Source organism: Melanerpes formicivorus, unplaced genomic scaffold (assembly GCF_026170545.1).
Source record: "Melanerpes formicivorus ecotype bairdi unplaced genomic scaffold, bMelFor1.0.p_v2 SCAF_3, whole genome shotgun sequence".
NCBI lineage: Eukaryota > Metazoa > Chordata > Aves > Piciformes > Picidae > Melanerpes > Melanerpes formicivorus.
This window is the reverse complement of record NW_027142355.1, coordinates 7,407,336-7,426,478: the sequence shown is the minus strand read 5'-3', so window position 1 is coordinate 7,426,478 and position 19,143 is coordinate 7,407,336. Positions and strand designations below refer to the sequence as shown.

The following is a 19,143-nucleotide window of genomic DNA, read 5'->3' as shown; positions in this document are numbered from 1 at the left end:
GAGAGCCTCCTTCAAAGCCTTCCTGGGGCAGCTAGCATGAATAAAATTATGACAGACTTATCCTGCAGGGACCTGCACAGACTCGGACAATTGATGGGGCAGGAGCTCAAGTGGTGTTCTGCTCAGTTCCCTCAGGGGTGTATACTGAAAGGAACAGGAGAACCCACGCCATCAACAAATGGCTCAAGGGATGGTGCCAGCAGTGGAATTTTGGGTTCTTTGATCAAGGGGCAACTTTTACCCCACCTGATCTGCTGGACCTAGATGGGGTGAATCTATCTAGGAAGGGCAAGAGAGCTCTAGCACTAGAGTTGGCAGGCCTCATCGGGAGGGCTTTAAACTAGGTCTGAAGGGGGTGGGTGATGAAACCAGTCTCGCCAGAGGGAAGAGAAAGGGACATAAACTAGAGTTAGTTGAGAAAGCAGCAGCCCAGCTGAAGTTCATGTACACCAATGCACACAGTATGGGTAACAAACAAGAAGAACTGGAAGTCCTGGTCCACCAGGAGGACTAAGTGCTAAGTCCAAGTGCCAGGTGCTGCGCTTTGGCCACAACAACCCCATGCAACCCCAACTACCTGAAGGGAGGTTGTAGACAGGCGGATGTTGGTCTCTTCTCCCAGGCAGGCAGTACCAGAACAAGAGGACACAGTCTCAGGCTGTGCCAGGGGAGGTTCAGGTTGGATGTTAGGAAGAAGTTCTATACAGAGAGAGTGATTGCCCATTGGAATGGACTGCCCAAGGAGGTGGTGGAGTCGCCGTCATTGGAGGTGTTCAGGAGGAGACTTGATGGGGTGCTTGGTGCCATGGGTTAGCTGTTTGGGTGGGTTGGATTGGTTGATGGGTTGGACGCGATGATCTTGAAGGTCTCTTCCAACCTGGTTTGGTTTATTCTAAATAAAGGTTTATTCTAAGTGCAGCACTATAGGCTGGGGTTGGAGTGGCTGGAGAGCAGCCAGGCTGAAAGGGACATGGGGGTACTAGTGGGCAGCCAGCTGAACATGAGCTAGAAGTGTGCCCAGGTGTCCAAGAAGGCCAAGGGCATCCTGGCCTGCAAGAGGAATAGTGTGGCCATCAGGAGCAGGGAAATCATTCTGCCCCTGTACTCAGCACTGTTTAGGCCACACCTTGAGTACTGTGTCCAGTTCTGGGCTCCTCAATTTAAGAAGGACATTGAGATACTTGAACATGTCCAGAGAAGGGCAACAATGTTGGTGAGAGGCCTCATAAGCCCTATGAGGAGAGGTTGAGGGAGCTGGGGTTGTTTAGCCTGAAGAAGAGGAGGCTCAGGGGAGACCTTATTGCTCTCCACAGGTACCTGAAAGGAGGCTGTAACTAGGTGGGGGTTGGTCTTTTCTCCCAGGCAACCAGTGCCAGAACAAGAGGACAGTCTCAGGCTTCACCAGGGGAAGTTTAGGCTCGAGGTGAGGAGAAAATTCTTCAGAGAGAGTAACTGGCCATTTGAATGGGCTGCCCAGGGAGGTGGTGGAGTCACCATCCCTGGAGGTGTTCAAAAAAGGATTGGATGGGGCTCTTGAAGCTGTGGTTTAGTTAATCATGAGGTGTTGGGTGATAGGTTGTACTTGATGATCTCTGATATCTTTTCCAACCTTGTTGATTCTGTGATTCTGTGACTCAGCAAGATCGAAAGAACTGACTTTCTGAACAGCCTATGTTTTCCTGAGCAGTGATTTTATTACACAATATACACTCAATACTCAATTCCACACCCCCCACTCCCCACCCCTCCCAGCTTCTGCTGGTCTTCCAGTTCAAGTTAGGAAGTGATGGAGCAGGTGTCATCAGGAGCATGCATACAAACCTGCACTTCAGGGGAACATAGTGAGAACCCAGACCATTACAGCAGCATTTTAGAATGCTGCTGACCATAAACTTTTCCTATTCTTGTTTCAAGAAAATATGACCATAATAGACATTGTATTACTGAAGTAGCTTCAAATTTATGTATTATAAATTAATTTTTGTTGTGTCTATTATACATGTTTATAAAACTAAAGTCAATTTCTGTCCATCTTCATGAGATCTTAAGTGTCAATATATCACACAGCGAGGATGATGATCATGTGGCCACAGTAATATTGCACATTTCTGTAATATTATCACTCCATTAGCTCCATGCAGACCACCTAGACAACTGGTAACATTTATACTTTGACTTTTGTAATGTCTCTGGAAATTAAAAAGAATCTTTCAGTAGTAGGAACCTGATTTAGATTCCAGTTGAATCATATTATGTATGGTCATGCAAGAATAAAAAGTTTTTTAAATTGCCTTTAGCCTATGCTCTCAGTTGTTACACTGAGATCTTGTAGCTGGTGCAAATCATATCATGCCTACAGTTACTTATTTATATTTATGACACTGTGATGCTGGCAAAAGTGACCAGCAGAGGGCTGCCTTCTTTCAAAGTACCCTAATAGGAGAAAATGAGACAGATTAATGAATCATTAAGCAAGGGAAATTTTAGGTAATGGCAGGGTGGATAGTATAGAGAAATAAATTAAAAGTAGTCAGCCAGCTTAACACTGTTTTATGCCAGCTTTTGCACACACTAGAAATGTCAGGGTTTTTTCAGTAACTCAAAGAAACATTTATACATGGTCGGCCAAGTTCAAACTTGATCTGAATAGCTGTAACACTGCAGAGGGGAGGCCTGTGGTTTAAGTTCAGCTTATAATACAATTTAAAAGGAAATTAAGACTTTACATTCCACTTATAATACATTGTTATTTACAACATAGATTGGGCCTAAGAAGTATAATAATCTTTTTACAAGTAATATGATAAATAGTTACAAACATTTATGATATCTCCACTTCTGAGTGGCCAAAGTCAGCTGAGAGTCCTTCCTCTGCCAACGGTAAACCTGGTTTACTAAAATGATGCCTTCTTCAATATTGCCCACAAGGAGGTACACCATGGGACGATGGGTTGGAGTCATCCTCTGTGTACAGTTTTCATTGACAAGCAGCCACTGTTGTATCATACTCTGAGTTTCATGAGGCAAGAGTGACCCCTGGGTAATGAATTCTACTTGACATTCAATGTTATACTCTTGCTCACCAAATGCTGTTCTTTTCTTGGACAGCTTTACTTTCACTGCTAAGGGGGAAAAAGGGGGAAAGATATAAGTTACTCCATCTACCTAAATGCAGAAAGAAACATTACCAATAAAAGCAGGATGATTCCTTTAAAATGCTGTCATAATTTATGTTAATAGAGTCCATGTTAGGAACTTCTCAGAAGAAATAGCCAGTAATACTTGAAGACCACCCTTTTAGATACTCCCTTTTCATTATAGGCATCTACCTACCCCACTTGACTCCACCAACATTCTTTTAGCAAGAAATTTTCTATACCATTTGATTTAAAGCCAGCCAAAATTACTGAGAGCTCTGCACTGACAGCAAAGGTTTTTACAGGACATTTCTAGGACAAATTTTAAAGTATTTCCTGTCACTCCAATAAGACAACAGAAGGTAAGAATTTATTTAACTGATAAAATTTTCTGAGTCTCCTTTTCAGTAAGTTGTATAGCACAAACCCTCATGCATGCAAGTAACAAGGATATGCTGTTCACTGGTAAAACACCAAAAACTTACTTTGGGTTTAACCACTAATAAAAGGCAAACCTGCTTATTTGGCTGCTTTTGCCAGAAGTATTTTCTTTAAAACATGTTGTACTACAATGTAGCAAACTATAAAAGAGCAATCCTTTCCTGCAAAATAAATCCTCCTTATATTTTGGTTAGAGAGAATATATTCTGCAAAACAACCAAAAGTTATCAGCAGCCAAACTCCTAATCCTCTGAAATCCCATCAGAAACTGTCACTCATTGTAATCCCAATTTTAAAGCATTTTAGAAGAAGAGCTGTTAGTCTCTTTAATGGCAGCTGTATTAGCAAGAACTTACCAAAGTTACTGTCACAGAAAACTTCTAGAATTCTTTTGTGCGGAGGGAATTCCTCCACTGCTGGGCAGGCCTGGCAAGCAGGTTTTGGCAGGACTGGTAAGAAATTACAAAACCTCATCATTATCATTTAGAATCTTTTGGGTTTGGGTTTCTGCTGTCAAAGCTGAGAACCCACTGTTTAACCACAGAGATGACAGAAAACACACAATTGGGCAGTGATAATGTAGAAAGCCTACACACACCTCTGAAAACATGGCTAGGTAGTTTTAATGTTGAGGGGCAGGGGGGCTGTAGGGAGGGAAATTTCAACCCACCACAGTACAGGAGTGTCATTTTCTCTGAGCATTCAGTTCTTGTTCAGACTGACAAATGCAATTATCTTCATCAAATACAGTATTATTTTTCACATAGATATGATGGGTGGGAAAGAGGTTAGGTGGCCAATTCTGTCAGTGACTCTGGCTGAAGCTGTGCTAGGACTGTGAACACATGAATTTGAGTATGCTAGAAGCAACTGATCCCTACTTTTTTTCTGCAGAAGTTAATAAACCTGAGTGCATTTGAGGATTTGAACATTAATGTCATGATAACTTGTGCTTCACTAAGGAAAATCAGGTAATAAGTTGTCCCAACTTTTCTAAGCTGATCTGAGAACCAATTCATTGTATACACATTTATCCATGATAAGGTCCATTGATATGCCCATAAAGAGACCTCAAAATAGACCAACCACAGTGTACTGTTGTGGGTATGATACTATCCATAGCTGTGCAGGGTGATAAAGGGTGATAATCACTTTTTTTTTTTTTAAGTGATACTGCTTTAAAGTAGTTAATACCTGCTGCATTTTACACTGCAAGTATTATCACTTTCCCCTGCCATCTGCACAAACAGGGTGAAGCAGTACAGACAGATATGACTCCATTTATGCAAACTGGCTGGAAACTTCCTTGTATCTCCTTGATTCCCAGGAACACAGAGTACGACCACCCTCCCTTCTGCCATTTTCCAGCTACCTTTGTGCAAGTATTTATATTCCTCTGTAAGAGATGCCAGGCACATGTCCTCATCTGCAGGGAATCGATTGCAGTCCAGACCATCAGGCCAGGAGTGTCCATGGCAGGCGAGCATGGGAGCGCAGCTGTCACGGACAGCAACACACATGCTCCTACAGGGATGGATAAACCTGTTGCCAGAGGAAATACCAGACTGAACCAGTTAAACTCAGTGATAACAGAAACTCTCGCAACTGTGATTTCTCTGCAAAGCATGCCATCTTCACTGATATTTAACATCCTTCAATAATAATATAATTCCAGAAGTGGCAGCTGTCCAAACGATGCAAGTGGTCCACATATGGACTGGGACTAGTTTACAAAATTAAGTGACAATTTTTTAAATGCTTTTTTTACAACCTGAGAAAAATTTCAGCATCAGCCTGATCCTACTCACAATAGGTGATCCCACCATAAATTAAAGAGCATTAAATTTCAATTGTAACAAAATAAAACCTGATATGTTTCGACAGCAGCATTCATTTTCCCAAAGTAAAATAAAGTTTACATTTTCAGTATCTCTCTTTCTCATAAGTACCAAAAAAGTTAACAATTATTTCAGAAAAAGTGGAGATCACCTTTAGATTGCAATAAACATGCCATTTATTTGATCCCTATTCTGCCAAATAAAGGCTGGAGGTCATGCCAACCTGTGGTACTTACGTATCTAAACAGATGGGTGCAAACAAGGAGCACAAGAATGTCCTCACATGGGGGTGACAGTCTGTGTGCACAAGGCGCTGCCAGGTGGTGGATTTTAGGATAACCTCTGCCATGCTTGTGTGTCCCATCAGGTTGGGAAGTCTCATTTCAGAGTATCCAATCTTGTGGCACATGTCCATCTCCTTGGGTATCACCACACATTTAGTGGATAATCCGATGTCAAAGCCTATTGCCACTCTCAGGAAACCACTCACAGCAAAACAAAGAATTTTTGCAGTCAAGAACATCTTCCAGTGACTCATGGGCTGCTGAGCTGGGATCTGTAAAATCCTCTGACTACAGAGGCATGCTCAAAACCTTGTGGCTTATATATCCCAAGAGCTTAATGAACTGTTGGTTATCAACTGCTTATCAAATCACTTGAGACAAGACCAGGTCTTATTGCCTATTCAAGGGATTGTTGTGATAACCAAGGGGGTGGATACAAAGCATAGAAGTATGTTCCCTAAAGACACCAATGTGGTATAGCCTTTCACATGACCCAGGGTGTCAGTTGCTGCAGCATGCTATGTGGCATATTAAATTTTGACACCTAGAAGGTTTGTTATGTGCTTTCTAAAACAAATTAAGAGATCGCCCAGAAAAACGGCTGGGCAGACAAGCTGTCTCCTGGGACTGCTGTGTCTCCTTTGTTTTCAGACACTGCTGACAGGGCAGAAAAAACAGCCCAGATTGACTTATCAAGTGAAAATGTTTTGCTTGTGCTAATTGCCTGTCTCTTCCACTGTTTTACAATGTAGAAGAGCTACTTTCTTTGTTCAAGAGCTATAAAACTGACAGCCTCCTACTATTAACCAAGTATTTTGTCTGGAAATTTAGAAGCCTATGCTGTGACATGCTAGAGGTCCTAACTGCTATTAGTTTTAATAGGTACCTGAAAATACAGAATAGTTTTCCTGATTGGATTATGTTCATCTCAGATGGCTACAGAACTTGCATCTTTCATTTATTCAAGTTCAGTGGTGGATTTAATATTGTAGGACTGGTTTTGGCTATCAGTATTTATTCAGAGCGAAAAGGCAGTTACACATCTGAAGAAACATTTTTATTATTTCAAATCAACTGGGCTACATTTAAGATTGCTCAAACAATGCAGTGTTTCACCTATTTATTAATAAATTGTAATTACATTAGTATAACATTTCTTAAGATAACAGCATTACTGAGTACATTATTAGTATAGTCCTGATGAACAGCTCTTCGCTATAGAGAAGTCAAGGAATCAGTTAAGGTCACAGAGGGTCTGTGTAGCTTACCTATTAAGAATAGGAAAAGTCAGATTATTACTTAATTTGTGGAAATTTCTGGTTTGATTAAAACATTTTTCCAAATAGTTATAGGTGTTGGGCTTTTTTCCTCCCCAGTTCATATTACATTTTGTACTAGCAGAAATGTTTAGATCTTAATAATAAGTAGGTGAAGTAGGTGTAAAATATCTGTCTCGATTCTAGGCTAAAATGACCATGTTCATAATAGTGCATCATCAAGCATTACTGATGCTCGATTGAACTATATTTTTCAGAAACAGAAGGTTTTCATGCTTTTACCTGGATGCAGCACACTTAGGCAAAGTGCTACATATGATTTATTTGTTTATTCCTAAATGTTAGATTATTACTCCTAGTGTCTTGAAACCAATGACAAACTCCCATTGATTCCTCACCTGTCTTCTTTACTTCAAGTGACTGGGAAAATTACAGTATCTGTTTAAGCAACTCAGAAAAGAATGACATCATGCGTGGTTCCAGGAACTAGAGACATTTTCCTGGGTTTTTGCCAGCTCTATGTTTTTTCCAATAAATATGGGTTCTCTGTATCTGTTACATCACATTAAAGCAGAAAAATGAATACCCAGCCAGGCTGATTAAGGCCTGATGGTAGTCTCCCTTTGCCAGGTGGTCCGTGTATTCCATAAGAAGTTGAAGAGCCTTATTAAAACTCAGTAAAAGTCCCATTCTTGGTAAATTTATGCAGGTATCCCTGGTGGGGCCACACTTCACATACCTGCTGTTGCTACTGTTTTGCAACAGCATAATAGCACAAAGTTACTCAGCACAGGGAGAGGACAAACCCTCACACCAAACCCAACTACACAGCCTCTCTGAATGGCTTCCAAGTATCACCAGGCTCTTGTGCACTCTCACAGATTGCATGGGCACAGTATTTCTAATTGTAGTGATATATATGTGTGTAGGGGTTGCTTGAAAAAAGACAGTCTAAAATGAAAAAAAAATTAATTTAGCAAACTATCATAGGAATGGCAGTGTCTACAAATATTTTGAGCAGGCAGGATAAATTGTAAGAACTGAGGTTTTAGAGACATTTCTGTCTTGAAATCTGAAGTCCAGCTCTTTGAGACTTCTGAAGAAAGCTGTGTGGTTGTTCCCTTAGCCATGGTCTGTATTTATGGTTCCTGGATATGAGTAACAGCCACCTGCTGATGGATCCTGATAACAGGAACAGCGGCTGGAGGCTCCCTGCCTGCCCACCTCTGTGTCGTCTCCTCTGTTAACCAGGGAGACAGACAGAGATTAACGAGGACCCACCCATCAGACCCAGTAAGAAATGGGAGTGAATTTTTCATCAAAGAAAGTAGGGGTTTGAGAACAAGCTAGCAGATGTAGGGATTTGGGAGTTTAATCTAAACATTTGTTGCAATATTTGTCTGGAGTCATTTTTATCTGGAGTCAAATTGCAGAGACGCAAGCCTCACAGACAAGGATCAAAGCTTGTAACTGTGTCTCCTGAGTTGCCAAAGAAGGCTGTGGTCCTCATTCTGATGACAGCTTTGCTGGACCAATGTCCTCACTCTGTGGGGCAGGGTTTATTTCATAACATTTCCTTTGCTTTATGAAAAACAAACAAAAAAATAGGCCACATATGCTATCTGTAATACAACTGAGGAAGAGTCATAGATGGTTTTGAAAAGGCTCATTAATTTGTCTGTCACAATGGCTTTAGCACTGCTTTAATTTTTTAGGAATAGAAATACTGTATTTCTTTTAAAAAATCTGTAATGCAAATTGTTAAAGGCTCACTGCCCTGGCATGCTTGAGCTCTGTCCTTATTACTGTCACTTGATTAAATGAGAGGAAAGTTGTTTTTTATTAGTAAAAGATGATCTTTTAATTGTCCCAAACTTAGTTTCTGACTGCTGAAGATTTAATCTCCCTGTGTGGTTCTCTTGCACGTTGACTGTCCTGTTTAACGGTACTGGGAGGCAGGGATGTTGGAAGTTAAAAAGGTTTGAATATGAAACATTCAGATACTACAACGGTGGGAGTAGGCATGTAAATACCTACACAGATGACAACAGTATCACCTAAGGGCACAATTACTGTATGAGAACATAGCATTTCCTAAGTAGAGCAGCTAAGTCAAGGATGGGAAAAACACATATGATTATGTAACCTACTAACCAGCTACTGGCTAATAACTCTGAGCTTTGCAGTTAGAATATTCATTGACCTATTTGGATTTGGGGTCTGCTGCGCAGCAGTATTTTGTTCACTGAGGAGCAGGACAAGCCACATGAAGAGATGTTAGGGGAAGACCTGAAATCTTGTGTTAACTTACTAGCAGCAGACTCTCAAAACTTCATTTAGGCCATACCCCATGGCAGGCCCTTTTAGTGAACACTATACTGATTAAATGCTGTGTGAAGTAGTTTGCTTTCAATGTAGCTGGAACGAGAAGAGCAGTACTGGAATGATTATCGCTAAGGAAGTGGAATTTTGCTTTTCAGTCCTAAGCAGCACAGCAGGCTTGGTTTTGCTCTGTGGGTAAGCAAATACTGAATGACAGCTTTCAAATCTGAGCTAAACACAGTCTGTCTGAATACAGCTTTTAACACTATTCATCATGTACCAGATAAGCACCTTCTACAGAAAGCCAGTAGTTGTAGCCTGGTTTTCCCTAGGTAAAAACAAAATTAAACTTCTTAGTTGGTTGTTTTGTTGTTTGGGGTTTTTTTAAGGTTTGTATTGGTTAGCTGGTTTGACTAATCCTGCTTATTTTGCTTTTTAGTTTTTAGTCAGTTTCACTGGGTTTCAATTTAGTTTTGCTCTGGTTTGATTTTGTGGAACAAGGGCCATTTGACAAATGGTTCTTTTAGACTTAAACAGTTTTTGCAGTCTTTTGGCAGCTGGGCAGATGCTGGTTTTCCTTCTATCAAACTTCTATTGTATCTGAGTCCACTCTTACGCATTTGTGCAAGCAATTGCAAGTAAAATAAAAGCAAGGAGAAGCAGAGAGTGCCACAAATTGTTTCCAAACCCCTTTGTGAACAAGCAAGAGTAAAAATCATCTCAAGACTGTTTCATAGGAAGGCAGAACAACAGCTGTTTGGGCTACAAGTAAACAGCAAGCACATACCAACTATTTTTAGTCCATTGAGAAAGTAAACAGGGTCATCTTGTCAATTCTTTGTCTGTGGCCTGTAGCCAGCTCCTGATCATCAAGATAAGAGAGAAACATTAAGTCTTCAAAATTATGTCTGGCTTCTGGCTGTCACTGGAGATAGCTCTATCAGTTAAGCAAGTAAAACTGTGGGTGAGCGCTCCACTGACTCCAGCATGCCTGGAGTCCATCCCTTTTAAGTCCCTTGATGGCATTTTGCATCTAATTCTATGTCCCCTAGCTAGTCAGAGGAAGGGCCCTCAGCATCTGATCCTGTAACAGCCAAGGCAGGCCAGGCACACTTTCCTTTAACACTGCAGGAGTCAGTGAACCTGAAGCATCTGTTTGAAAGTCAAACTTCAGCCTAAATGCCTTGCTGAATAAGCAAAATTAAATAGTGTCTGTAAGGCTTCACAAATAAATAAAATGTGATTCAAATATCTGAATCAGATGTTATGGGCAAATATTCTCTAAGCAAATACATCTCAAGCAAAATTCCCTGTGGCATTAGCATACTCCTTCCTTGAGTAATGATGGTAAAATGTGATCTCTTTCCAGGCATTGCAAATGTATTTAAACGTAGATAATGAAAAAAGTGTTCCTGTTGCAAATATGTTTGTAAACAAAGATTTGTCAAAAAATAGTCAGAGATACATCCTAGACAGGAAATTCAGTTTCTGGTCATGTTTGGGGTTTTTGTTTGCTTTGTTTCATTTGTTTGTTTTTGTTGTTGTCATAAATTTCTCTCCAAGCTGTGGCTCAGTGTTGGTTTTAAAATTTCAAAAAGAAAAATATTTTCTGGACAAATCCTAGTCTTTATTTTTGTATGTCAGAATATTTTTAGAAATACATTGATTTTTTTCCTAAAAACATTTACAAATGCTTTCATTCAAGGGCATATGTGCATACTAAAACTGGTGTGGTTTAACTAAAACAAAGAGCTGTGTCCTAAACTCAGGTGTGTGTGTATGGACAGAGTTAATATTCAAAATACTGCTTTGGAACTCACAGAAAAGAGCAAATGTTTTTAATTGTGGCAATTACAAATCACTTAAGAGAGTGACTGCTTCACAAATATATGTTCCCATTCATAGGTGCATGGTATATAAATGTTGAGTGCTGTGTAAGTAGTTGTCTCTTCTGTTACTTGCCCTCTGTGATCAAAGCAGGGGAGATACTTGCTGAAAGTCTGAACAGTCTCTACTTATTTTCTCTCTCCCCATTTTAGGTATTTCCTTACACATACCTGAAGAAGGTTTACCACAAAAGACAGCCCTTTAGAGCCTTTAATTCACCTTCCTACTCTACCAAAAGACACATTTGCTATGACAGCTGTCACTGACCTACTTTCTGCTTTTAGAATCAAACCTTGTTGTCCTATAGTGTGGTACCACTGTAAATAGTAAGTCTACTTGTCCATCCCAGAAGATATCTAGTAAAACAACTATGTAAAAGTAAGTAGTTTTGGCATCTTATGCATTGACTAAAGCCTTTTATATAAGTCCTAGTGGGGTTACATAGTGTCTTCTCACAACACTGTGATGCCAGGCCCTTCAAATCTGCAAAGGCTCAGCAACTGTTCCTATCAAGAGTACTCATACTGTCATAGCAATTCCCACAGCAGGCCCAAGTCAATTCAGCTGCTGCATCCTCACTCCTCTGTTTTGCAGGACAGCCCCACTGGTATTCACGACAGATTTTCAATCCCTTGCTAATGGAAGGAATTCATAGGTGCATAGAATCATTTGGGTGGAAAGAGACCTCAAAGAGCCTAGACCTCTAGTTCCAACCTCCATGGCCATGGGCAGGGACACCTTCCACTAGACTAGGTTGCTCAAGGCCCCATCCAATCTGGCCTTGAATACCCCAAGGGAGGGGGCATCCACAACCTCCCTGGCCAACCTGCTCCATTATCTCACCACCGTTATTGTAAAGCATTTCTAATGCCTAGTCTAAATCTACCCTCTTCAAGCTTCAATCCATTCCCTCTCATCCTATCACAACAAGCTCTTGCAAAAACTCCCTCTACAGCTTTCTTGTAGGCCACTTTCAGGAACTGTAAGGCCTCCCCATAGCTTTCTTTTGTCCAGGCTGAACAGCCACAGCTCTTCTATCCCTTACCATAGGGCAGGTCCTCCAGCCCTCTGATCATCTTCATGACCCCCCCACTGGACCCACTCCAGCAATTTGATGTCCTTCTTATGGTGGGGGCATCAGAACTGGACACAGTACTCCACGTGGGGTCTCATGAGAACAGAGTAGAGGGGGAGAATCACCTCCCTTGTCCTGCTGGTCACACTTCTTTTGAGGCAGCCCAGGACACCGTTAGCCTTCTGGGCTGCAAGCACACATTTCTGGCTCATGTTGAGTTTTTCATTAGCTGACACCCCCATGTCCTTCCCCTTGAGACTGCTCTCAATTCACTCCTCACCCAGCCTGTACTAGTGCTTCAATTGTAATTCATTTGCAATTCAATTGTAATTCAGTTAAACAAAACAAACCCAAAACAGTCTTTGAACAGATAGCATAGATGCAATATGCTTTAAAAGTGATGGAGAAGAAAGTACATTTTTTCTTTCTTTGGATCTTCATACTCTCAAAGTTCAGATAGCAGGTTCCTTCCTTTTCACTGTGGCTTGTGTCACACATTGCCTTTATTTAGATCAAAGACATTCGGTTTCTATTACCCTATCTTGAGGAAAAGTTCACTGATAAAGAAGTCTCCACCCTAATTATTAAACTCTATTTGGATTTAAATACCTGAGCAGAGGCCTTCAGCCTGCAGGCCATGATTAGAGGATCTCTGACTCCAGCACCAATTTGTTAATCTGGATGCAGACCATGCATGGCCTGCTTGTGAAATGTTACGTCGTTTGGCTTTCACAACCTTTACCTTCATCCCAGGGCAATCTTTTTCTTCCAGGGGTGCTAACAGGACATGAAATGGAGATAAATGCATCCTAAATAGCTATATGACAGCAGGAGCTGAATAAATAGCAAAAAAATTATAGGGCAATCCTTTAGAAATGTCTCCAAATAAATCAGTACCTAAATGATCTTGAAAACTGTGGTTTACTACTAATTTGTTTATGAAGCTCAGGCAGGCAGAACCACAGAGATAATTAAATTTAAGGTTAACCAGGTGAGGCTGATTTTTTTTGTGTCTTAGGAACCATTTTCATTCTCTAAATAGCATTGAAGTTTTCATGCTGGTTGCAGTGACCAAAGATTGATAACTGTATCCACAGGAGACTCTTTTCATTTTGGAAACCATAAAGGAGCAAATAGTTTAGAGGGGAAGGTATTTTGAAATAAGACTATGGAGCATCCAGAGACAAAAGGTTTGTGATTGCAGCTCTAGTTCCAGACCTTAAAAGGAGCATATTTCCTGACAGCTTAAAAAAAGCTTCTTAGCTTTTGTCTGCTGGTAAAGTCTGTCTGATAAAAGCTATCACCACTCCCTATAAACCTGGTTGTGTTAAATCTGCATCTCTACTACAGCATTACTGCTGTTAAATGTCCTAGGACAGGAGATATTTTTTATTTGCTGAGAAAGAAAAATATTTTTAGAAAATGCATCCAGAGAGTGTAACCTGAGTACCTGGCTGTGTAAGTAAATACTCTGTATTTATTCCTTTCTTCTTGCCTTTTTTATCTCTTTTTTAAATTGTAACAATTGGCTCCCATCCACACTTATGCTGAGTATCATAGTATCAGTCAGGGTTGGAAGGGACCACAAGGATCATCTAGTTCCTACCCCCCTGCCATGGGCAGGGACACCCCACACTAGATAAGGATGGCCAGAGCCTCATCTGCCTGTCTACAACCTCCCTTCAGGTAGTTGTAGAGAGCAATAAGGTCACCCCTGAGACTCCTCTTCTCCAGGCTAAGCAACCCCAGCTCCCTCAGTCTCTCCTCACAGGGCTTGTGTTCCAAACCCCTCACCAACTTTGTTGTCCTTCTCTGGACTCGTTCCAGCAAGTCAACATCCTTCCTAAACTAAGGGGCCCAGAACTGGACACAGGACTCAAGGTGCGACCTAACCAGTGCAGTGTACAGGGGCAGAATGACCTCCCTGCTCCTGCTGGCCACACTGTTCTTGATGCAGGCCAGGATGCCATTGGCCCTCTTGGCTGCCTGGGCACACTGCAGGCTCATGTTCAGCCTACCATCAACCAGCACCCCCAGGTCCCTCTATACCTGGCCACTCTCCAGCCACTCTGACCCCAGCCTGTAGCTCTGCATGGGGTTGTTGTGGCCAATGTGCAGAATCTGGCACCTGGATGTGTTCAATCTCATGCCGTTGGACTCTGCCCATCTGTCCAGCCTGTCAAGGTCCCTATTTTCTGAAAGCAAAGATTCTGCCTGTTTTGCTTATGCTGAGTGCTATAAAGCATCCTATTGATGTCAGTGCAGTTCTCATGGCATGTGTAAGAAAGACTGACAACAGTGGCCAGGAAAAACAGGCCATCCATTTCCACTCCTTTTGGTAAATTACTCTCAGTAGATTATATAAAAATGCTTGGTTTGAGATCATGATACTAAAAAAGGATTTGTTATGGAAGGTACTGTGCCCTGCCCAGCTGACTGGCCCCAGAAAGTGATGCTGCAGGTGCATATGCTTAGCTTTAAAGAGAACAACCTCTATCCCTGTGCTTACTCAAGTCCTTACACACACACACTCCATTGCCTGCACTCCAGTGAGAGAAGCTAGCTTGGATCTGTGCCCACAGGCATGAAAACATTCACTTAGTTACTTTTTTAATTTTAGGACTAGTGACATTTGATTTATTTGGTAAGAGCATTTCTTGAGTAGATAAAGCTAATACAGAAAAATGAGGGAATTACTGCTTTAGATTCTGCCTACTTCAAAATCTTCATTTTTCACCTTTCCAAGAGGAATGGACCGTTTCTGTTTCAGGCTCTTCATAACCAGCTTTACTGACATGCCCAGATCTTCTTTAACCTACTAACTGATCATTAAGGATGCATGGACCAGCTGGTGATGCCAAATCACCATATTAGAGAAGAATTCATTAATCCGAAGGGAGCCCTCAGGCATCCTCTGGTATATTCTTTGCCATGTTAAGGCAAGTCAATCTCTGCAGCATAGTAGCGCTCTCTGCTTGGCCCTTCAGCCTTTCCTGAGCATGTTCTCACAGGACGTCTTGCTTATCCACTGCTTAGATTTGAGGTTACAGAGCAAAGTGAGTTTTCTCTTTACATAAATTATTTGTATCCTAAAGTACTTTAATGGTGCCAAAGAGTAGCTGTAGAAAGCAATTCAAAAGTTGGAAGACATGCAGTAAGTTTATAACAATGATCTTATCCAGGTGATCAAATCCACTAATCCAGTCATAAAGCACAAAAGGCTTTAAAATCCATTGAGAAATCAAAGAAAGAGTATGTAGGGACTGTTTTAGGGACTTAAAATGTCAATACTGAGTAGCTATAGTAATTATAATTATAGTGAACTTGTTTTAGAGTCTCCAGACAGTAACTTGTTTACATCTGGTCATAATTTCACAGCCATTCTAATAATTTGGCAACCTGAATGTAAAGTGTTAATGGAGTGTTTAGAAGCTGTTAAGGGAAGTCATGTTTAAAGTCTGACATGAGACTGGGAGTATATTTGGATCCTTGATGTCTTAGTCCTCCTGCTCTGCCAGCAGGGAGGACTCAGCCTCAGCATCCACATTGTTCTTACTCTGTTGTTTTACCTTTCTTTAATATAATATTTAAGATATTAGTAACACCTTCAAAAATCCTTCTATGTTGTCTTTTATTTCTTAGAAGGAAATCTGTGGTGTTTTGCAGGTATTTTCCTTTGTATCACATCACTACCTTTTGCACAAACACATCACGTGTGAAAAACTTCAGTAGGTCAAATGATGTTGTCATGACATTTACTTGGTCAAAATTCTGTTAATAACAAATGGGAGACTCTCAGCAACTTATAGAATTGCCAAAGAGCAGGGAAAATACATATTGTTTCCATTTTATTTTGAGCACTGCCAATAAATCTTTTCAACTGGACCCTAATTTAATATAAACCATTTCTAGGTCATGGCAAAAGGAAAAGGCAACTGGGAACAGCCCCAGCCTTGCATGTGGGGCACCTTTCTGGGGATGGGTACAGGCCAAGCTGGGAGATGAGCCCATGGCTGGTGGTGGCTCCATGTGACCCATGACTGGGCACAAAGCTTGGGGGCGGTAGTGAGCTGCAGCTCAGGCAGTGACAAGGTGAGAGCCTCACCTGGAAGCAGTTCCCAGGCCAGGGGTTGGCCCTGCAGTGTCTGGGAGCATCTCCCCAGGGTCATCACAGGGAAAGGGCTGCCCTTGGCTGCACTGGCTGAGTTGGTGCCTAACCCTGTCAGCCAAACCTCTGGGATCCCCCAGGGATAGCATCATAGTATCAGTCAGGGTTGGAAGGGACCACAAGGATCATCTAGTTGCAACCCCCCTGCCATGGGCAGGGACACCCCACACTAGATCAGGCTGGCCAATGCCTCATCCAGCCTGGTCTTAAACACCTCCAGGGATGGCACCCCAACCACCTCCCTGGACAACCCATTCCAGGTCTTCACCACTCTCACTGTGAAGAACTTCTTCCTCACATCCAGCCTGAATCTCCCCACCTCCAGCTTCATTCCATTCCCCCTAGTCCTATCACTACCTGAGATCCTGAGAAGTCCCTATATTCTCACAACCTTCACAGCAAAGCTCACCATCATGCTCTCCTAAACTAATCCTTCACAAGGCTGATTTTTATTATTTTATGGCTGGAGGACAAGAGCACAAAGAGATTGTGGTTGTATGCACCCATCAGTTAGGGGGTGAGTACCATTTTCCAGGCACTCTTGGCTCTGTGGCCATGTCTGTGCTACTAAATTAACCATGCCTGGAGCAGTTTGCTGGGCATTAAGTTCAGTATTCCTAGAGAAGATTTAGTTTCTGCCCTCAATGAAGGTGATACTACATGAAGAAAAAGAACATAAATGTATGTGATAGGACATAATAGATAAAGAACTCTGAATCACCAAGGTAAACTGTATTGATGGTATTCATGATATGGGCAGATGGAGACTGTTTGGACTATGATGAATCTTCCCATTGCTACATTTTTGCCTGTAAATCCAGAAGTAAGAACACTAGCTAACATACTTACTGAAGATGCCTTATATTCAATGTAATCATTGAAATAACATCAAACATTTGCCTGATTTGGTCATCTTTTTCTAGCAAAATAGAGCAACATACTTTTTTCTACGTGAACCTGCATTTCTGAAGGATGCTCTTTCAGTGTTGTGCTTCCCTCATCAATATACAAATATATTCTTAAAAAGTTGCCCTGCTTCATGACTAGCTGACCTTTTCTGTGCATCAGTCATCCTTCCATTTGTGACTCTTAAAAGTTCAAATTCTAACAAAAAAATCCTTGCTTATTCCAATCAGGGTTCAAGAGTTTTCCTAAGTAGAAATTCTGATTCCTTGTAACTGACCTTTATTTTATAATGTAGTCTAGACCTTGAGAGATGTTTGCTTTAGAGAAAACTTCAGTTGTTTCTCTCATTACCCTTCTTAGCTGTCTATATCTCTCTCCTTACAGTAGCACACTATAGATTTTTAAGAAAAAGGAAATGAAAACTTAACTGAAACCCCGAAACACAGGGAGTTTCCTAGGAACAGCACAATGGCTGGACACATGCCAAGGTGGTACTACTTGGGGGCACAAGCATGGCATATACAAACAGGGCTTAAAAATCCCCCACTTCCTTGGCCCAGGCCCTCACTGAACAAAATGGTTTTCCAAGCAGTATAATTTTAGTTATAACCTGTGATAATATTACTGTTATAGCAATAATTAATTTCCCATTAAGATCAAACTGAATTGGATCACGTGTCAGTCTTTAGTTGCATTGGTATCACAAATGTCACTCAGGTGAGAGCCTCGCTGCTGCAGGCACCATGCAAACACAGCAAGACATTTCCTTCTACAGACTAGAACCTGCCCCCAGGATACTGCATGGCAAAACTGAAAGCATTCTCAAACGAGACCGGAGCAATTTTTCACTACACTGATGCTTCGCTGGTTGCCTTATTTTGTCTCTTTCGCCTCTCAAAAACAACAGCATGCTAAAAATACTTCAGTGAAAGCCCAAAGAGTTGCATGCCAGCACCACTCAGACTCGGGTGGAAAATGCACTCATGAAGCAGATCCTGGGGAGAACTGGAAAGCTTTAGCATGGAAATGTAATGAAATTATGCATAAAGAAGCAATGTTTGCAGAGCAGGGGAGCATCAGACATACATAATGAATCCCTGAGTTTCCGTCCTTTTCCAAACATACTTCTTTGCAGAGGGATGATGTTCCTGGTAGCTAGAAGGCATGCATCATTAGCATGCCTGAGTGCTGCACGTGGCTGCTAGGTGGCAGTGCAGTTTTTAGATCAATATGATGTAACACCAGAGGGATGCAAATAAGTTCATGTATGAGAGCTCCTCATTAACTGGTAGTCTGTGAAGTTTTAAAGAGTGTCTGTATGACAAAAGTCCTCCTCCACTGGTCTTTCTCCAGCCCATATTTCAGATTCTTAAAAATACTTTGGAGATTTTGAGTGCTTTAGTCCATGAAACTGCTTCTGGTTTTATTTGACTTACACAACCAGTTGCCCTACAGTGTGCAGGAGAATTAAGCAGCAGAGACAACAGGTGTTATGAACCCCTATTCTTTCTCTGGTACTTGCAGGGACCATCTAAACCCCTACATGAGTATTTCATACAAAGATCCAGTGAATGACATAAATGCTTCATTCCCTGACAACTTTAGCTAAAGCAGACCAGAAGCATCTGGTATTTGTATCTGAACAGCAGATCAGAATCCCACCCAACTCATACGCCTGGTAGTTTCAAATCAAGTAGACCTTCTGGTCACATATTATTACTCATCTCGGTGATATCCTGTAACAAAAAAAACCAAAGAAACAGGAAATACTAAGTGAAATTGTGAGCCACGTCTGGCCCACACCACCA

At 41.4% G+C, this 19,143-nt stretch overlaps 1 protein-coding gene across 1 annotated transcript; it reads right to left on the bottom strand.

The window, feature by feature from the left end:
* Window positions 1-1,765: 1,765 nt before the first annotated feature.
* On the bottom strand, window positions 1,766-6,784 carry LOC137455189 (secreted frizzled-related protein 2-like). Its single transcript, XM_068165780.1, has 4 exons — window positions 5,653-6,784; window positions 4,951-5,120; window positions 3,935-4,027; window positions 1,766-3,122 (listed from the first exon to the last, which is right to left on the bottom strand). Exons 1-4 carry the CDS (start codon window positions 5,952-5,954, stop codon window positions 2,812-2,814), a joined length of 876 nt encoding a protein of 291 aa, XP_068021881.1. The 5' UTR covers window positions 5,955-6,784; the 3' UTR covers window positions 1,766-2,811.
* Window positions 6,785-19,143: the final 12,359 nt, after the last annotated feature.

Bases quoted from the DNA above. Each gene is read 5' to 3' on its own strand.
- LOC137455189 (XM_068165780.1), bottom strand. From the start codon at position 5,954: ATGAGTCACTGGAAGATGTTCTTGACTGCAAAAATTCTTTGTTTTGCT. The intron at 5,121-5,652 runs GTAAGTACCACA...CTCTGGCAACAG, and splicing joins GCACCCATCTGTTTAGATAC to GTTTATCCATCCCTGTAGGA. The intron at 3,123-3,934 runs GTAAGTTCTTGC...TTTCCCCCTTAG, and splicing joins TTTCTGTGACAGTAACTTTG to CAGTGAAAGTAAAGCTGTCC.